The sequence below is a fragment of the Festucalex cinctus genome, chromosome 2 (assembly GCF_051991245.1).
Source record: "Festucalex cinctus isolate MCC-2025b chromosome 2, RoL_Fcin_1.0, whole genome shotgun sequence".
Lineage (NCBI taxonomy): Eukaryota > Metazoa > Chordata > Actinopteri > Syngnathiformes > Syngnathidae > Festucalex > Festucalex cinctus.
In genome coordinates this window covers 3,575,449-3,595,731 of record NC_135412.1, presented here as the reverse complement: position 1 = coordinate 3,595,731, position 20,283 = coordinate 3,575,449, and the positions used below count along the sequence as shown (strand labels likewise).

Here is a 20,283-nt window from a genome sequence, read left to right as displayed (position 1 = left end):
CATCCACAACTAACAGAAGTCTTCCAGTGTACCGAGTATGATTCTGATCTGAATGTTTGAAGAAAAACCATTCATGGCCGGGAAAAAAAAAAAGTTTATTTTTAAGACACGGGTGAAATAAATAGGGGTGTGTGATTCTTCTAAGTCATTATCATTAAAACACAATAGGATTTTAGCTGCTATCAAATACACAATTTACACTCATATTGCATTATATAGCTTATAAAGTTGATGTCTGTATGTGACAATTTTTTTTTTTTTTTTTTTTTTTGTGGCTGACATTGTAAAGTGTTATAAGCTTAGGAGGAAAAGGGAATGTTTTGCTTGCCTGCTGACAATCCCCAGCGTGATCTAGGTCAAGTATACAAAATAGCAAAAATAAAAACAGCACAGAATATTTAAAAAAACAATATTAACAATAAAAAAAAAAAAATCATGAATTGCATAATTGACATTAAAATAACAGATTGTATTGCTTTGGTTGAGAGACATACCAATTACCTGATTCACTGTGATTATTTCTTTTAACTGTCTAAAAATAAGCAAGTCATTTTTCACTCACTTGGCTGATGAAGGTCGTTCTAACAAGATGAAATGTCATCTTACTAGCTCAGTGGTTGAAAACCTGAAAGTTTATTTGGGCTGGTTCTGCCTCATTAATCTCCGTGGCCTTTTCCCAGTTTTAGAGGTTCGTCTCATCCCAGGTTGGGTCGTTCATGTTCTTCAAAACTCTCCTGATGATCCTCTCAAGATCTTTCCTGGCTCGCTGCTCCTCCTCTAATGTCCTCTTCATCCTCTTGTTGTCCTGCAAGACCACAAAGACATGTCTCTCCCACAAATACCGTCCACTCCGCTAGCACGGCCGGCGCACGCTCACCTGTTTGAGTTCTTGGACCTCATCTCTCAAACTGTATACAGTGTCAACCAGGCTCCTGCAGCAGAACGGCAACATGGCGTTATATTGACACCAGCTGCAGCATGATGCACGCTGACCTGCTCTCACATATTAGTGTGGCCACATCATGCTTTACACGCAGTGTTGCCACAGTTACCTTGAAAAAGTAACTTAGTTACTTTACTGATTACTTGGTTTTAAAAGTAACTAAACTGCGTTACTGATTACTTGATTTTAAAAGTAACTAAGTTAGATTAAAAGTTACTTTTTTAGTTACTTTCAGCAGCTGCCGATAACACCATCTCAACATAAAATTAATGCGGTAGAAACGGACTTCCAAATACTTTATTGAAAGTGCATTTTTAACTCATTCGCTCCCAGCCATTTTCACAGAAACAATCCCGTTCGCTCCCGGCTGTTTTACTGAATTTTGACTGATTTTGCAAGGCCCACAGAATATTGTGTTCAATTGCTATAAAAGCATGAAACCTGTCAAAAGAAAGATTAAAGTCTCTTCTTTCATCAGGAAAAAAAAGCATGTTTCTATCTGTTACCGTTTTGCAGCACTTAGCATTAGAAGAGAGCTAAGTTTCATCAGTTTTCACAAATATATTTAAAATTCTAAGTAATTGAGCTTTTTCTCTAGATGGCCCAAGTTGATCTCCTTTGCTCTGCTGCCACCTGCTGGACGTTTGTGTAATAACTACCATTTCTGCAACCGTTCTTTGCAGTTGAGAGGCTGCATCAAAGCCTTCTGTATGCTTTAGCATAAAAAAAAAACAACAACAAAAAACGGATAAATACGTCTTTGGGACACTTAAAACATAAAAAAACGTATTTAAACGTTATTGAGAGCAAATGAGTTTTAACATGAAAATAAAGTTGTTTTTTTGAAAAACAAAATAGGCAGTCTCTCTTGACTTCTTGTAACATAAATACTTTTTATAAAACACAAAATAAAAACCTATCCAGGTTGAAAATGAAAATCCCCTTAATTCCTCTATTGTTTGTTCCGCTATTCCAGTGTGTACACTTGAGTCGACTCGTGCATGCTGAAAACGTGACTTGTCTGACGTCACGCCCCCTGGCGAGAGGGCGGAGACGACCTCATCCCATAATGCTTCACGGACCAGTTGAGGATGGAAATAAATTATTTTTTACCACTTTTATGGTCCATAATGTACACTTTTTTTTTGTTGCATTGTGTGCCTGTTGGTTAATAAAACTATTAGTTAAAAGTATCATCACTTTTGTTTTGAATGTGCAAACCATTCACGACCAGACCATGGCTGAATTCAGTGTGGTGATCAATGAACTTCCGCCTCATCTTGGTAGTTAGCGGAAGTTGTTTGTGACTGTTACAACAGTGAGATATTTTGCCTTCTTCATGAAAATGTGGAGTAACGCATTGAATCTCTGGAGAGTAACTTTAATCAGACTACTCTGTAGAATAAAGTAACGCGTTAGACTACTAGTTACTTTGGAAAGCAAATTTTTTGGAGTAGTAACGCGTTACCGACAACACTGTTTACACGCCACACACTTGCCTCACCTCTCCTCCATTACAGTTTGTCCGTTACTCCTGATTTCCTCCACTATGATCTTCTCTTCCTCTGGGAACAACATGTGAACATCCCTCCTGCTGGAACCTGATCAAAAACAGGACAAAAGTGTCAGCTGTAATCGTTCTTACTCACAGATCATGTGACAACATGCAAACGCAGCGACTTACACACACAAACAAACACACCATATACGGACTCTAGAGCGCTAACGCTATTTGCAAGCTAGCCAGGTCGCCACCGAGTATATTCGGACTCGCTACAACCCGAAATCTTACGAGAAAATGAGGCAGTCCTGTAACTAGTGGCGGTCCAGATACTGTCATAATCCGAGTCTTCTGATTGGTCGGAACATGGCAGGTTGCCCGGGACGCCAGCAACGATGAGGCTGGAGTCAGCGAGCACATGGTTGTGCATGAGGTCAGTGCCTTGCCAGGCTGCACCAGCAGGGCGGATACAGAGGGCAATGACGGTGCAGGAAAACAAAGTTGGGATGCAGAACAAAATTAAATAGAGGCGTGGGCCAAAAAAAAAAAAAAAAAAAAATCCAAACACAAAGGGAGAAAATGGCTCGAGGGGGATAATCCATTGGAATTTTCGGGAAAAATAGCAAAAATTATATTAATTACAAAGAGGACAGTGGTTAGCGAGCATAAAAAAAAGTACAACACATATAGAATAATATACACAGGATGGTGAGAGTGGAGGAATCAATGGATGAAAAAAAAGAGGGAGAAGAGAGAAAAAAGCCTTGTTAGAGTTGAAAGCTAAGAAAAAAAAAGAGTTTCAGGTGAGCATGCATATTCACGGCACTTTGTGGAAAGTGTGCGGGGACTCACTGGAGTTGAGGGTCTGTCGCGTCTTGGCACTGGTGCAGTACGCCTCAATCACTTTTAATATCTGAGCGTCCTCCTCCAGAGCTGCTGTGCCTGAAAAACAATCATGGACAAGTGATTCTTCAACCCAACATGCAATTTTTTTTATTTTTTTTACAAGAACATCTCAGTTTAGTTCATCAGGAATGGGCAACTGAAATGCTAGGGGGGGGGGCACAATTTTTCCTCCGTGCTACTGGGAGGCCACATGGGACCGCCACATACTTCCTAACTAGATAAATAACAAAAATGTCACTTTAACTATGCACATACATGCAAAATACATGCTCTTAAAAGGTTACATTTTTCGTAATACATTACTCAATGCATGTAGAAAAGCAGTCATGATCCCAACAATAAAGGGTTTGAAGTAAATGACAAAATAACCACACACGGTAAAAAAATTAAATAAAATAAATAAAAAAATCCAGTTTTACACTCAGCTGTCTTGTACAAAAATGACCATTCAAGGATGGCGCAAAATTGTTTAACAGCAAACCAACATTACGTGCAAGAATTCACAAAAATCAACTCACTCAAAGTGCTAATGGTGAGGGACTTTCTTTTGTTTCTGTTTGTTATAATTTGTTATTGACTGATTTTATGTTTCTTTTATGTTAAAATTTTCTTTTCTGCTGTCTCTCTGTTTGTGTGTTTATGATGTATGTTCAATAAAATCAATCAATCAATAATCACAGATCTGCAAAATAAGCCCCTTTTTTTCAATCTTTTCAGTATTCTTTTTATATTTTGGGTATTTTCCCGTGATGCACCCCGTTTTTTCAAAGAAAAACTTTAAAAAAAAAAAAATCATTGGTGTTTTTTGAGGAATTTGGGGGATTTGTAAATATTTTTTTCTTCTTTTTTTTTTTAAACTATCATATTTTCCGCACTATAAGGCGGAAAATATGATAGTATTTAATTTGTATTGTTATATATTATAATTTTTATTTAAATATGATAGAAAGGCACCGCATTATAAGGCGCACCTTCAATGAATGACATATTTTCAAACTTTTTCCATATATAAGGCGCTACAGTAGAGGCTGGGGTTACGTTATGCATCCATTAGATGGTGCTGCGCTAAAGGGAATGTCAACAAAACAGTCAGATAGGTCAGTCAAACTTTATGAATAGATTACAAACCAGCTTTCTGACAACTCCATTCACTCCCAAAATGAATAAGCAGCTGTTTTATTATTTTCTCTGAGGTAAAGTATTAGTATTAGCTAGTGATCTAAGATGGCGGGATCTTCTGCGCATGCGCGTCACCAATTGTGCAGGGTCACCGATAGCGTCTTGACAGCGAGACCTGTTGCAGCTCAATATTGATCCATATATAAGGTGCACTGGATTAGAATGTACATGGTCAGTTTTTAAAAAAATTGAAGGCTTTTATGTGCGCCTTATAGTGCGTAAAATACGGTAATCAAGGGGACACGGGCCACCAGTTGCCCATCCCTGGTTTGATTGACCCACTTACTCTTTCTAACAGTGAAGTCTTCTTCAGAGGGTTTCCTCTCCGGTTTCCTCTTGGGAAGCAGCTTCTTCATATTCTTTGGACTCTTACTCATATCCTGCAAACAATTCACATGCTTAGCACAGGAGACGTTTGACACGAAAGAACAAGCGTTTCAAAGCTCCACTAAAGTGTAAGTGGTTCGTTTTTTAATCCGCCAGTCAATCGGCACCTCCTTGTTGTTAAGGGCGGCAGATGGTCTGAGGGGGGGCGCAGGCCGAAGACAGCTCATGCTCCAGGGTTTGGGGGTACTCGGTGGCTCCAGGGCCCCCCACATGGGGCTGCCGCCGAATGAGGAAAGAGGAGGGAGGGTGTGAAAGGCGGCGCTTCCGCCACGAGACTCCGAGTGCCGGCAAGGGGTGACGGGCATTGGGGGCAACTAAGAGGGAGTGACAGGAGAGCAGTCGATTATGACTGCCTTCCCTGGGTTTGTCATCGAGTAGAAAGGCAGACTTACTGTGTGACACACCGACTGAGTCCTGTGTGCGTGTGCAGCGGGGGTGTGCGTGTGTTTGGTGAGAAGGTCCAGCCACTCCAGCAGATCCTGCTGATTGTTGCATGCCACCTGCATACGGTCACATTGGGCACCTGCACAACAACACATATAAATACACCACCTGTCAATTATGTTCTATAGTTTCTATACTGCCTTTGAAAAACAATAACAAATTTAACTCCAAGTCATTGGCACAGAAAAAAGAAGAAAACATTTTTTTCAGCAATAAAACGTTAGTATTTTGTCTATAATTATTTTTCATGTACAATTAAGACCTTGAAAAACACATTTTGCCACTTTGTCAACTGATGATGACATCACGTGTGTTCGGGGCTCAGTTAATGACCTATCACGGCACACTTATTTTCAGACTTTGGTCATGTCAATGATGGTCAATGATAGGTCATTACCTGAGCCCCGAACACACGTGATGTCATGATCAGTCGACAAAGTGGCAAAATGTGTTTTTACAGGTATTAATTGCACATGAAAAATAATGAAGTTATCAAATTAACTAATTTGCTGCCAAAAATTTATAAATATGTGCTATTTTAAATGGTTTTAAGTGTCCCAAAGACGTATATATACGTTTTTTAGTTTTGTTTTTTGTTTTTGTTTTTTTTTAATGCTAGAGCATACAGAAGGTGTTCGTCTCTGTGTGCCCCGCGATTGGCTGGCAACCAGTCCAGGGTGTCCCCTGCCTACTGCTCAGAGCCAGCTGAGATAGGCGCCAGCACCCCCCCGTGACCCTTGTGAGGAATAAGCGGTCAAGAAAATGGATGGATGGATGGATGGAGCACACAGAAGGCTTTGATGCAGCCTCTCAACTGCAAACGGCCAGCAGGTGGCAGCAGAGCAAAGGAGATCGACCAGGGCCATGTTGAAAAAAAGCTCAATTACTCACAATTCTAAACAGATTTGTGAATGATGAAACGTAGCTATATTCTAATGCTAATTGCTGCAAAATGGAAACAGATACGAATATAGTTTATTTTCCTGATGAGAGAAGAGACTCTAATCTTTCTTTTGGTAGGTTCCATGTTTATATAGCAATAGAACACAATATTCTGCGGGCCTTGCAAAATCAGTCAAAATCCAGTAAGGCAGCCGGGAGCAAAGGGGGTTGCTTCTGTGAAAATGGCTGGAAGTGGATGTGTTAATTATAGACAATTTTAACTTCCTACTGCTGAAAATGGCTAAAAGAGTCAAATATCCCTTTAGAGACTGTGATTCGAATAACATATAGAAAACAAAGACGGACCAGAAATTTCAAAAGCATTCCTCATGCTTTCCCCATCTTCCATCCTGGAGATCAGCATGCCTGACAGTGACATCTTCCCCTGCAAAGACAAACTCACAATGTTGTTTGTGCAACATCACAGCAACATTTTAAGTGGTTCACTGTAATGACTTTACGAGGCTGACATGATTGAACATCAAGGCAGGAAATAATATCTAACCAAACCTGGTAGATGAATCCACTCATCCTCATGCTTGCGGAGAGGAAGAGCAAAGTGTGAGGGAAGAGGACAAGGTAGCGTTCACTTGACTCCTAAAAGGCATACAAAGCGTTTCTTACACACTTGCGCTCGCGACGTTGCAACTCGGTGTGCGGTCAAAAAGGTTCACCTGACAGTTCTGAGAGCGGACGGCAGCCTGGGACATGTGAAGGACCGGGCCGAGGGTCCTGATGTCCTCCCCTTCCCAGTTCCTGATTGGCTCGGTCAAAATTTGTAACTCCAGGTCCTTCTTCTTCCTCACTTCCTGGCACTGGGCCTGAACAAAAAGACATGAGACGGCACTCGATGAATTATCTGGCAGGACGGGAATACTTGAGTGGACTGATGGCCACGCGTTTGCGTCTTACTGCAAGGCTTTGAAATGACGCCATACACGTTTGGAGGTCGACTCTGTCGGGGTGTTGCTCCTGAGAACAAGAACGTAAAACAGATTCATGTTTGTTCACAACAAAAGTCATTTTGTTGCTTTCTGTTTACTTGGAAATAGATCAGTCATCGGATGCTATCATCTGGAGCCTCATTTATAATAATAATAATAATAATAATAATATCCATCCATCCATTTTCTTGACCGCTTATTCCTCACAAGGGTATAATAATAATATTTATAATAATAATAATTATTATTATTAATAATATACAATAATAATTAGGGATGTTCGATACCACTTATTTTCAGACTGATACTCAGACCCTCAGTACTCACCGATACCGATACCAACTGCCGATACCAGTAGTACATTTTGACAAATAAAAAAAAAAATCACTAAAAGATATTTTTAAACAAATATATTTCCATTAATTTTGTCAACAACAAAAAAACAGCACAGTCACTCTTCAATAGTCTTAACGCTCAAAATAAAACACAAAAATGCTCTTTTAGTTTAAGATTCACAATTTTGAAGTGTTTCCAAACCGGTGAAGTTTTGGTGAAAAACTGCTGCAAGCTAGCGCCACTTACAGGCAAGGAGGACTCACTTAACGTCTTCCCCCTCTGCCATCGCTCGCTTGTACTGCGTCACGAGTACTCGAGTACTTGAAAAAAGGGCTGGTATCGGCCCGATACCGATATCTGGTATCGGTACTCGCCCATCCCTAATAATAATGAATGAATAACAGGTGGTCGAGTGGTTAGCACGTCCGCCTCCCAGTTCTGAGGATTCGGGTTCGAGTCCAGGCTCCGGCCTTCCTGGAGTTTGCATGTTCTCCCCGTCCCCGCGTGGGTCTTCTCCGGGTACTCCGGTCTCCTCCCGCATTGCAAAGACATGCATGGCAGGTTAATTGGGCGCTCCGAATTGTCAGGGGACAGAAGTACCTCCATGTGTCTGTCCATTTCCTTGAGCAGGGTTGGGTATCTCTCCAGGCGAGTGAAGGGTTTACTCAGACTGGTGGTCAGTGTCAAAATCCCTGGACTAGTTGCCCCCTTGGATTCCATGTAATCCCCCAGCTCCTCGCTGCAAAACAAACATTTGAGATATGGATCCTCGTCTTTCTTAAGCCACTTTTTCCTCTTTCTCCGTCCAAACATTACGGGATTATCCTAAAACATTGCGAAAATGTCTAATTATGAAAGGAGCACCTGACCTTTGCTGAGTGAGCACACTGACGGCAGATGGATGGTTTGAGCAGTAAGTCACATAAAGAGTCTTCATCTGGGGCATTAAACTCAAGAAGAAGCCTCCTACCCTCTGCTGACATTCTGGAAGTCTTAGAAAAACAAACAAAAAAAACATATCACATGACATGAAGTTATAGTCTATTTGCTTGAACCCTGCTTGTTGTTTTTCGTGAATTTTGCTGTGACACTGCACTGCAGTACTGCAACCTAACACCAGATGTCTATGCACTCAAGCACAAAAAGTCTAACAAAAAAGAAAAGTGCATTTCGAGAAACTCAGCATGTCTTGCGTTTCTAGGCTGCAAGACAGCATGTGGACACCGGATATGCAAATTATATGCAGTATGAGTTGCACAGGTTATAGGTGGCATTTGAACAGAATTTGTGCATCCTTAGCAGACGAAACAGACGCGGCTACTGACTTTGTGTGCTCCTCCAAGGACTGAACCAGCATCTGCTGGAAGGTCGAAATCTCCTCGAGATTTCCTTGAATGTGGCTGATGTCATCACCGCTCAGCCTGCGGAGAATCAGCGAGGAGTCATTCATAATTCACAAGTTCTATTTCTAATCATTTTTTTACGTATTCCCTGGTGTGTGTACGCTAGCATGTTGCATGCTGCAGCATGCTGTTGTGTTGCTTTACATCAGGGGTGTCCAAACTTTTTCATTTGAGGGCCACATACAGAAAATCAGAAGGACGCAAGGGCCACATAATGTTATGAAGAGAAATTGTGTTTAGTCCTAAAAATTGGACAAATAATTTATTTGTGCTTTAGCATATTTAGAAAAATCCTACAGTATATAAACCAATTTATTTGTAATATGGCAGTAGGGTTATTATATGTAGTTTTGGAATTTTTCATTTTAGTTTTTATTTTGTTTTGAGTTTTGTTTTTTTAAATTTTGTTAGTTTTAATTATTTTTCAGGGTGGTTCTGTTAGTTTTTGTTTTTTTTATTATTAGTTTTAGTCCTTTAATAAATGTTTCCTTTTAGTTTAGTTAGTTTCAGTATCAGTTTTAGTTTTTTTTTAATGTGTATTACTTGTGCTCAATATTTAAAAAACACCATGGGCGCGACGTCATTATTCCAGTTTATATCAAAATAAATCTACTAAAAATCACATTTAAAATCATCCCCAAAGGCTCATGCATTAAATTAATTACCAAAGACTAAAACGAAGGACATTTTTGCTATAATTATAGTTTTATTTTAGTTAGTTTTGTAAACATAAAATGTAGTTCATTAGTTTTCTTTTTTTTTAAAGCATCTTCGTTTTTGTTTTATTTCGTGAATGAAATTGTTTTTTGAATTTTCATTAACAATTTATTATTATTATTATTATTATTATTATTATTATTATTATTATTATTTGTACAGCCCTTTACTTTGACCATCTCCAAACATTTTTGGTTTTATTTGATTTGAACTGAGTCAAATGCCATTTTTAGCATATGTCGCGGGTCACTAAAAAAATGGACGGCGGGCCGCAAATGGCCCCCGGGCCATAGTTTGGACACCACTGCTTTACATTCATGGGAAAAGTATATCAAAAAAATAACTCAACCTGTCTGTGGGTTGGAGGGAGCGCAGGTAGGACCCCAAAAGACTTTGTAGTTCCCTTGAATACTCACTCTCTGCTTCGAAGATGTTCTGGAGGACCTTAAAGCACACATTTAACAAATGTAGACAGACAAGACAAAAAGCTAAAAGCATCTCAGCACTTCTTCCTTTTGAGGGGGATCCATTAGAGGGCAGGCCAAACATGTTGATTCTCTTTCCTTTCCACATTTTACCCGAGGCGGGTCAGTCTATGTGTTAGTAAGCTAGATTTCAGGTACCCCCAACTGAAGATGAGAGGCCTGTGGAGACTGTGGCAGCTTGCAATATTAAAACACATGCACACAACAAGAGGCAGACCAACCCTGAGGCAAGGCTGTCCCAGAAACCAATGGAATGGAAGAAATAACCTACATTATTACACAGACACAAAGTCCACACACTCTCTTTCTATCTAATGCTAGGACAAAGATTTATTTTTTCACCAATATCGTGACCTACAAAACTCAAGTTTGTTTGTTTGATTGGTTGTTGTTGTTTTTTTTTTATAAATAAACAACTAAGTGGAGATATTAGTTGCACATATATTCCCGCCCCCATGAGGATGTGGCTGTGTTTACAATTAACCAATCACATTCATGCCACCACTTACAGTGTATCAGATTAACACCCAAAACGTTCAGCTATTCCAGTAGGATTTTCCTGTCTTCTGTATTTATTTATTTTTGCTAACACTTATTAGTATTTTGGAACTATTCATTCATTTCCTCCACTTTGACAAGAGCCCCAGTTTTAGCTGAAGAAAAACATCCGCCAGCAGCAGGTAATAAAATAACAGGTAATAAAATGAAAATAAAAATTCCATCAATCAATAAATAAGGTTATTACACCGGAGATTGGATTAATAATAATAATAATAATAATAATAATAATAATAATAATAATAATAATAATAATAATAAATAAATAAATAAAAATTCAATCAATCAATAAATAAGGTTATTACACCGGAGATTGGATTAATAATAATAATAATAATAATAATAATAATAATAATAATAATAATAATAATAATAATAATAATAATAATAATAATAATAAAATAAAAATCCAATCAATCAATAAATAAATGTTATCTTATCTGTTTCATGGTTACTTAATAACTTGGAAATTCTACTGTACTCTTCTTTTGACTGATATCGTTGAACAACGAGATCCCTCATATGCTGTGGAAGAAGCTCTGCGGACAATGGATTGTGCTGTAAAATGTGACGACAGTAATGCCAGGAAAGCCTATTAGATAAGCTGTAATTTTTTGGGGGCTAATCAGAGGCACTTCTTAAAAAAAATGGTGTCAGGTATATCCTGACTCCCATTTAACACGAGTTTGGATGTGAGTGGTTAATTATGAAGACAGCCGTAATCCACTGTTATTTAATTTTTTACATCCCCTCAATAAAATATTTTTTTAATGAGCTGTAGCTGCTACTAGTTTCAATTAATAGTTGAAAAACGTTTGTACTGGTTTGTAGTCTCATTTCCAAATGTGTGTAGACTTTTATAGCCACTATATTTTATGTGTCAGTCCTGTGATCGACTGAGGGTCAGACCCATTTCGCCCACTTCTAACAATACGCTCTATGAAGATGAGATACTAACCACATTGTAGTAGGTCTTGCTGATGATAGACGTGTCGAAACCTTTTGGTGGACTTCTCAGCGTCCCAGACTTTGGTTTGTCTAATGGCTTGTCTGCACAGTAAAAGGGAGAACAATATTCAGACCAGTAGCACACTCAGCAGTTTAACTCATTCACTCCCAGCCATTTTCACAGAAGCAATCCCGTTCGCTCCCGGCTGTTTTACTGGATTTTGACTGATTTTGCAAGGCCCACAGAATATTGTGTTCAATTGCTATAAAAGCATGGATCCTACCAAAAGAAAGATTAAAGTCTCTTCTTTCATCAGGAAAAAAAAAGTGTTTCTATCCGTTTCCGTTTTGCAGCAATTAGCATTAGAAGAGAGCTAAGTTTAATCAGTTTTCACAAATCTATTTAAAATTTTAAGTAATTGAGCTTTTTTTTCAAGATGGCCCTGGTTGATCTCCTTTGCTCTGCTGCCACCTGCTGGCCGTTTGTGTAATAACTACCATTTCTGCAACCGTTCTTTGCAGTTGAGAGGCTGATCAAAGCCTTCTGTATGCTCTAGCATTAAAAAAAAAAAAAAAAAAAAACATATAAATACGTCTTTGGGACACAGAACATAAAAAAAACGTATTTATACATCATTGGGAGTAAATTAGTTAATTGAGTTTTTATTGGAAATTATATAATCCTGTTTTGTTTTGTTTCTTTGGGATGATTGCTTTTAAACTGTTTGTTTGATGCTGGTCAGTGACAACGGCAGACATGTGTGATGATAGCCTGCAGCCTCACAGCAGGCAACTGATGTTAGCCAGACCGATCCACAGCCAGCCCTCTGCAATTACAGTTGATGTTCTCTACACTCACTTTCAGGATGTTCCTCTACATCCAGCATCTGTGGAACTTCCTGGCTTTGTTTGTCAGGCCAGTTTCCTTCCTGTCTTTCTTTCCAAAAAAAAAACCCACAACTTCCTACTCTACTCGTGTGTTTGAGCGTTAACTGCTTCGGACATCTTTGCATATTTGCAGAGATGGTAGACGTGTCTTGACTTTGCTGCACTCACCGCTAGGGATGTCACGATAAGGCCAATATCGTGATATCGTGATATTAAAACTGCCACAATATCGTCGTCGTCATGTCCACAATATTTAAAAGGAACACATCTGTTAAACAAAGGTCACGTTGATTTCCATTTGTGCAGTTTTAGCACCCTCTAGTGGCTATTTTATTAGTGCAATTTAATTTTCATTAGGGATGTTTTGGCCTTCTATGTTTAAAATCTATGCTAATTGTCAGATGAAGGGGAACCTAATTTGCTTGTGAAGCGATCAATGTGTGCTTGCATTAGCAAGTAAGTGCCTCAATATTGTTATTAGAGATTGTAGGTGGTTTATATGCATTGCTGTTATGTACAAAAGTTATTGTTCTTTTTTTTTCTTTTTTTTTTAGAATGAGCTCTTTTTTTTACAATATTGTGATCTTTTTCAAATATCGCCAACGCCCCCACAATATCGTGATAATTATCGTATCGTGATGTGTGGATCTCGTTACATCCCTACTCACCGCTTCCTTTCAATTCCCGCACATAGTTACTGGGGAACCAGCCGGTCTTGCCATTGAGCGAACCTTCCCACCAGCCCCCCTCCTCCTGCCTGCTCACATTAATGATGTCGCCCTTGGAGAAGGACAGTTCGTCCTCATTTGTCTGCTGGAATGGGAAGCGTGCCTTGAAAAGAAAATGGCCGCACCCACTGCCCTCAGACATGTCCTGTGATACAAGAAATGCGCACGCGTCAAAATGCCATAGGAGAACAGAGTGTGAAATTATGTATTTGTTGATTGCTATTAGCTAAGCGCTATTCGCTGCCTTTGCGTTGATAACTTACAAGGCTGCGAAATTGAGGCGGCTGCAGTTTGGAGGAACGACTTTGGCTGTTCAGAGAATCAAATGATTTAATCCTCAATGTGGCGGAGTGTGGCGCGCAATCAGAAACATCGGAATCTGCACAACAATGAGTTAATTAAGATTCAAATATATATTTTTTTTTAAACTGTATACTATTGAAAACATTTATGCAAATGCAAACCTTCAGTGGCTTCAGTGGCTTTGTTCAGTGCAACCAAGCAGTTTAGGACCTTGGTGAAGTTCAGCCCCTGAAGGAGGTCATTGACCTCAAAAGGCTGCAGAATTTAGAAGATGGATTATATGCAACATCATGATAATATTACGATGCACAATCACACGATAGCATCCTCTTCATCATCGCATGAAACTTTAGTATGATGACATATCTGAAAGCACTTTGTTTAGGTTGAGGGTTTTTTTGTTTTGTTTTTCCCTTTTGGACATATCATTGTGGAATACAAAACAACATATATTCATTACATCCGAAAAGAAAAAGGGCTGACGGGATGAAACCGAAGTTTACTACCGTATTTTCCGCATTATAAGGCGCACCACATTATAAGGCGCACCTTCAAATGACATACAGTGTTCCCTCGTTTTCCGCTGGGGTTAGGTTCCAAAAAATACCCACAATAAATGAAATCCGCGAAGTAGTTAGCTTTATGTTTTACAACTCTTATAAATGTTTTAAGGCTCTAAAATCCCCGACCGCACAATTTAGACACTTTTCTCATTGAGGCATTTACATGTTCTCACATTTCTCTCTTGTTCAAACATTGACAATGTTCAAACCTTCATAAATTTTATAAAATGGGTATATTACTGTAAAAAAAATATGCAAAATTGCACTTAAAAAAAAATCCGCGATACAGCGAGACCATGAAAAGTGAACCGCGTTATAGCGAGGGAAGACTGTATTTTAAAACCTTTTCCGTATATAAGGCGCACCGCATTATAAGGCGCACCTTCAGTGAATTACATATTTTAAAACTTTTTCCATATATAAGGCGCTACAGTAGAGGCTGGGGTTACGTTATGCATCCATTAGATGGTGCTGCGCTAAAGGGAATGTTAACAAAACAGTCAGATAGGTCAGTCAAACTTTATTAATAGATTACAAACCAGATTTCTGACAACTCCATTCACTCACAAAATTAATAAACAGCTATTTTCTCTGAGGTAAAGTATTTGTATTAGCTAGCGATCCAAGATGGCGGGATCTTCTGCGTATGCGCGTCACCGATCGTGCAGGGTCACCGACCTGTTGCGGCTCAATATTGATCCATATATAAGGCGCACTGGATTATTAGGCGCATGGTCAGCTTTTGGAAAAATTGAAGGCTCTTAGGTGCGCCTTATAGTGCGGAAAATACGGTAATTCCCCAGAATGCATTAAATGCAGCTCGTCTGTGTGGCTCTTTGTTTACATCTTCTGATTCATATCCATCATGGCATTCTCCAGTTTTACTGTTTTGTTTACTGTTTAGGATGCCACATTCCATCTACAGCCTGAGCAGACGGGATTACTTCAAGTCTGAGCTCCCCCTGGTAATCTCGCCATTACACACTAAACATGCGCGCACACATGCACAGTCACAGGCAAAATACCTCTGAGGTGCCTGCCTAATCGTGTGAAACAACACAATAACATTCCCAAAGCGTGACTGGAGTATTCAAGGCGCACGGTATTAAATATGGCTGATGAATGATATCATGAATTATATTCACTGAATTTGTTCCAATAAATCAAAGCCCCAGTGCTGTGCAGTCCACTGCAGTGCTCATTAATTAATGTAGCCTGGCTGAGTAGTAGTTAGAAGCCATCGACGTAAAAAAAAAAAAAAAAAAAATCCCCTCTCTAACCTACTACTAAGTTAATTTACAATAATCCACTTTGTACTGTAATTAATTGCTGCAGTGCTGCATTACAACATATTCAGCTGCTTCCAACACATAACAATTGATGAGTAGCCACAAAACAGGTTCCTTACTTTAATTTATCACCATATCCATTAGCTCAGTACGGCTGCTACTGTAACATAATATTGACTCAATATTCTACTTGACGGGTTGATAGAAAAGAGAGTAAATGTACCAGCGATTGGCTATTCACATGGAAAGACAGCTCAAATAATTTACCTCAGGCCAACATATATGACCACAATTGTCATCTAATAAATCAATCAGCTCCTACAAGATTTAGATGTCCCGCACAATTGGAGAGACAGGCCGAATCATCGGAATTAGCACGCTGATGTCAGCCAGGCTGCCAGTAATGGAGGCCTTGGCGTCCAGCATCACGGTTGACTTTTAATCAACCTGATTGGAAAATCCACTAGCCGCATGACATGTTGCATTACATCAGCCTACTACTCTTCTCCTCTCCTTCATCTTTTGTTCTTCGAACTGAGTCCCACCCCCACCCACTCATCTCCCCACTCCACCCCGCCACCCCCACTATGCGGTTCTGACGTTATGGACATCAGCAATGGACCCTGTGTTATGTAATCTGCTCTTTTCCATTCTGCTTCTAGATTCCACAACAATAACCTGTGTGTGTGATTGTATTGTGAAAACAGAACTGAAGGATTAATTTGCTGCTTCATTCAAATGTATGTGTTGAAAAAAAAAGGTATAGTATTATTATGTGCATCAGACAGTACACCTACTACATACATTCTAAGAGCTACGCCTACTGTAAGGTCACAGTTTAAAACAAAACTATTCCTGCTTCCTGTTGCCATGACTACCACTAGTAGAATGCATTCACACATTAACTTGATGTAGCATTATTGACATACACTGGTGCTCGCAACTACTTTATATAATCTATTTATATGATTGTACTTCTGTATCAAGTTTTCACTCAACAGAACCCCTAAAAACAATTATCTACATTGTTTGTAATTCACATTCTGCTGCTGAGTTCATTCAATGTCCGATTTCCGCGTTAATGTGACGTTTCCTGCCAAATAGTGCGCACCTGTAACTGTTCGGACCACAAGAGCAGGTGCACCTGCATATCAACAGGTTCGGAAACAGATATTTAAAAAAAAAAATGGTGGAAACTGGAAATATCAATGTGGGTGTACATGGAACTGTCATTCAAGCAATAAGCATATAGATAAAACATTAATACAGAGTAACCCACCTCCACGCCGAAAGCCCCAATCCCTTTGATGAATTCGTTAATGTTGACTTGATACTCGCTGTCACTCCTCGGTTCCTGAAAAAACTACACATAAGAAGTCGACCAATTAAAGCAGAATATAACGCAAATTGTTTGTTTTTTTAACTGGTAAAAATTAGGAGCGTGTTCTACACCGAAAAAACGTTTATTTCAAGCATAGTTTGTTGCACTTGTCGGTATAGATATGGTGAGCGCTAGTATCAGTATCGAGCTACAATTCCGGTTGACGTTTCAAAGTAAAGGTTTATTTAGGCCTAATCCTATTTCGTTTCACCGTGGCTTACAAGTAATTTATTTCCTAAACGTAACATAGACAATTATAATGAGTTGATTAGCTACGAATGAGTTGCTTCTATCGATGAGTATCTCCCACAGAGGCGGATGTTGCCCTTATTTCGAAAGAGACATGTCCGACCTTTTTTAACACAAATGTGACCTGGTAATTAATTTACAGATCATTCATTGCATATATAGACGATACAATACTGTCATACTCACCCAGTCACCCCCCACCCCATCCCCAGTAAACAAAGGCTCTTGTGTTTGAGGTCATCTGTTTATGTTTACATTTTCTATTATATTGAAATAAATGTTCTTCTTGTTAATCTTGGAGAAAAAAAACAATACATACTTTTTCCGTCGTCCCAGGTCTCAGCCGCTCCAGCAGTTTGCACAGCACCACCCCGTCCTGGAGAGACGTCCGGAGGAAAGCTTCTGGATCAGAGATGCTCTTCTTAGGAGACTCCAGCACCCCGAGCGTGATGAGCCACGTTACCGTCTGCTCTGCCGCGTTCATCGTAGAATGACGATTAATTGTGTCTTTTTAAAATGGGGCAGAAGTGGAGCATAGTCGGCCTAACGTACAACTCATTGTTGATCACCCCAGCTAATATTCCAATGTCAAAACATGGATTCTCTCTCTCTCTCTCTCTCTCTCTCTCTCTCTCTCTCTCTCTCTCTCTCTCTCTCTCTCTCTCTCTCTCTCTCTCATCTCTCTCTCTCTCTCTCTCTCTCTCTCTCTCGTCTCTCTCTCTCTCTCTCTCTCTATCTACATTATACAGACAGTCAACTATTCATGTCTGCCTCAACGGGTCGATTGTGTTGTAAAGTGGTTCATATTTACTGTTGCTGCGAGACACGCCATTATTGCTTTATTGTTTTATTCGGGGAGTGTAACTGGTAACATTCCGTTTGCAGCTGTGCTAAATGGGGTTGTGACGCTACCTGGTGGACAATGATGAGAAGTGGCCCCCTTAGGTACGATGTAACGTCACAAACCACTTTCAGTAAAATGTGCTTTAAAATTTAAAGTCAATTTGTTGCAGCCTTTAATCGGTTAGCGGCGCGCTATAAGTGCTGAGCTAGTCAAATACCCTTCTGTATATGCATGTTGAGCACCAGACTGAAGATGGTTCACTTAAAAAAATAATTCTGTTTAAACATACCGGTAACCCCTTCCATCAGTTTAGTCAAGACAGGTGACGCTTATGAGTCTGCTGTTTTGCCTAATCAGAGGTTATTTTGAATTTTTAGCCAGAGGAACAACTTTTGATATTCTTCACACATCTGGATAAACACATTCTTCAAACTTTACGTTTTCTTTACACAAATGTGTGAATACATTTAATATACCGGTAATGCCTTAAAAAAAAAAAAAAAAGACTTGACCACTGATTTAGCTGCAATCTTGAAGTTTTCCATCCATATGATCAATTGCACAAGGTTGGTCACGGTTTATATTTTAAAATGTTCTTTGTATATCGACATTATTAGCAGGTTTAAAAATAAGTGAACAGTAATTGTCACACATTTTTTTCTTTTATAATCGATTGTGACACTCTACCACTCACTTGGGGCATTTAATTTCTTATCATTTTCACTTCGTCTTGGTAGTAATTATTGAAATAGTTTGCAATTTCAAAAAGGTTTGCTAAATTTTCGATATCTCAAAAAATGAAAGTATTTACGCTTAGTTCAACTCAGGGGCGGTTGAGTGGTTAGCACGTCCGCCTCCCAGTTCTGAGGACTCGGGTTCGAGTCCAGGCTCCGGCCTTCCTGGGTGGAGTTTGCATGCTCTCCCCGTGCCCGCGTGGGTCTTCTCCGGGTACTCCGGTCTCCTCCCACATTCCAGGGCATGCATGGCAGGTTAATTGGTGCTCCAAATTTACCCTAGGTCTCCTTGTGAGCGTGGATGGTTGTTTGTCTCTGTGTGCCTTGCGATTGGCTGGCAACCAGTCCAGGGTGTCACTCGCCTACTGCTCAGAGCCAGCTGAAATAGGCGCCTGCACCCCCTACGACCCTTGTGAGGAATAAGCAGTTAAGAAAATGGACGGATGGATGGATGGTTCAACCCAAAAGTTTATTCTCATTTATTGGTCTCCATATTTGGGGGGTGGGGGTCGCCATTTCCTCCATAGCTTGACTCAAATCACTATCCAACTAAGAAGACCTTGTAGATCTAAGTCTACAAGAATATAGAAGAGATAGGGGTGTGAATTGCCTAGTACCTGACGATTCGATTCGTATCACGATTCACAGGTCACGATTCGATTCGATACCGATTAATCCCGATACGAATTTATAAGTCGATTGTTGCGATTTTTTTCATTCAAATTTAGAAAATACTAATCAGTAAGCTTGTAGAGTGTAAGATTTATATGAAAATGTATTATTTATTTATCTGAAATTTCAGACTTATAGAGGTTGTAATCTGTTTCATGTTTGAACAGCATTAAAATAAAATATTAAGGCTTAATGTTCCGTTCATATAACATTCTTCCATGCTCAAGGTGTGAATCCTAAAAAAAAATAAAAAAATAAAAAATAAAATAAAAAAAAATAAAAAATAAAAAAATTCTGCCGATTATTGAATCGATTCGAGAATCGCGCGATGTAGTATCGCGATATATCGCCGAATCGATTTTTTTTTTTTTTACACCCCTAGAAGAGAATATACCTTTACAACTCAAAATTCTTGTGGTGGTATTATTGGGATATTAGAACCATCAATCACCCAACATAGTGTCTAAGTCGGCAATATACTACAGATCTGTGATCCAACTTTTTAACTGCCAGAAACCAATTAAAGCTAATACTGCTCTGGGAGAAAAAAAGGGGGGTGAAATGTCCTAAAATAGTGTCCTAAAATAGCACCTCACTTATTGGTGAGCTGAGCCACTGCTCCTGCCACTCCTTTGACGTAAAACTGTCTTGAGCAGTGACTGGGTCCAATGTATTGGAGACGTGAAGTGACAGAATAGACACTTCCTGTTTTGGTGTAGTAATTTCACCAATAGGTGGTGCTGTTGAACTGTACTATTTATGCAATGACGCCATACAGACTTTTTCACAGAGGCCTTGCTTGCCCAGACAGTCATGTCGGGGAGACCAGCCAAGAAGATTGCAACCAGGGACTGAGCAAAGTACCCCCACCGCCCCACAACACACAAGAATGTTCTCAGGACTCCCTAAAAAAAAAAAAATTGGTGACTTTTCACTATG

At 39.5% G+C, this 20,283-nt stretch overlaps 1 protein-coding gene across 4 annotated transcripts; it reads right to left on the bottom strand.

The window, feature by feature from the left end:
- Positions 1–88: 88 nt before the first annotated feature.
- On the bottom strand, positions 89–17,708 carry arhgef7b (Rho guanine nucleotide exchange factor (GEF) 7b). 4 transcript variants are annotated; one of them, XM_077512265.1, is made up of 22 exons: positions 17,414–17,708; positions 16,744–16,827; positions 13,774–13,867; positions 13,573–13,688; positions 13,250–13,454; positions 11,704–11,795; positions 10,052–10,146; positions 8,908–9,003; positions 8,452–8,574; positions 8,183–8,321; positions 7,215–7,274; positions 6,977–7,123; positions 6,813–6,899; positions 6,609–6,687; positions 5,309–5,439; positions 5,024–5,230; positions 4,816–4,909; positions 3,297–3,386; positions 2,736–2,894; positions 2,448–2,544; positions 878–932; positions 89–805 (listed from the first exon to the last, which is right to left on the bottom strand). In XM_077512265.1, the coding sequence occupies exons 1-22, from the start codon at positions 17,576–17,578 to the stop codon at positions 683–685; spliced, it is 2,538 nt and encodes an 845-aa protein (XP_077368391.1). In that variant the 5' UTR covers positions 17,579–17,708; the 3' UTR covers positions 89–682. The 4 variants fall into 4 exon arrangements, 3 of the variants coding, with proteins under 3 accessions (XP_077368391.1, XP_077368392.1, XP_077368393.1); XR_013282238.1 differs by having other exon boundaries at positions 713–805; positions 2,736–2,845; XM_077512266.1 differs by lacking the exon at positions 2,736–2,894.
- Positions 17,709–20,283: the final 2,575 nt, after the last annotated feature.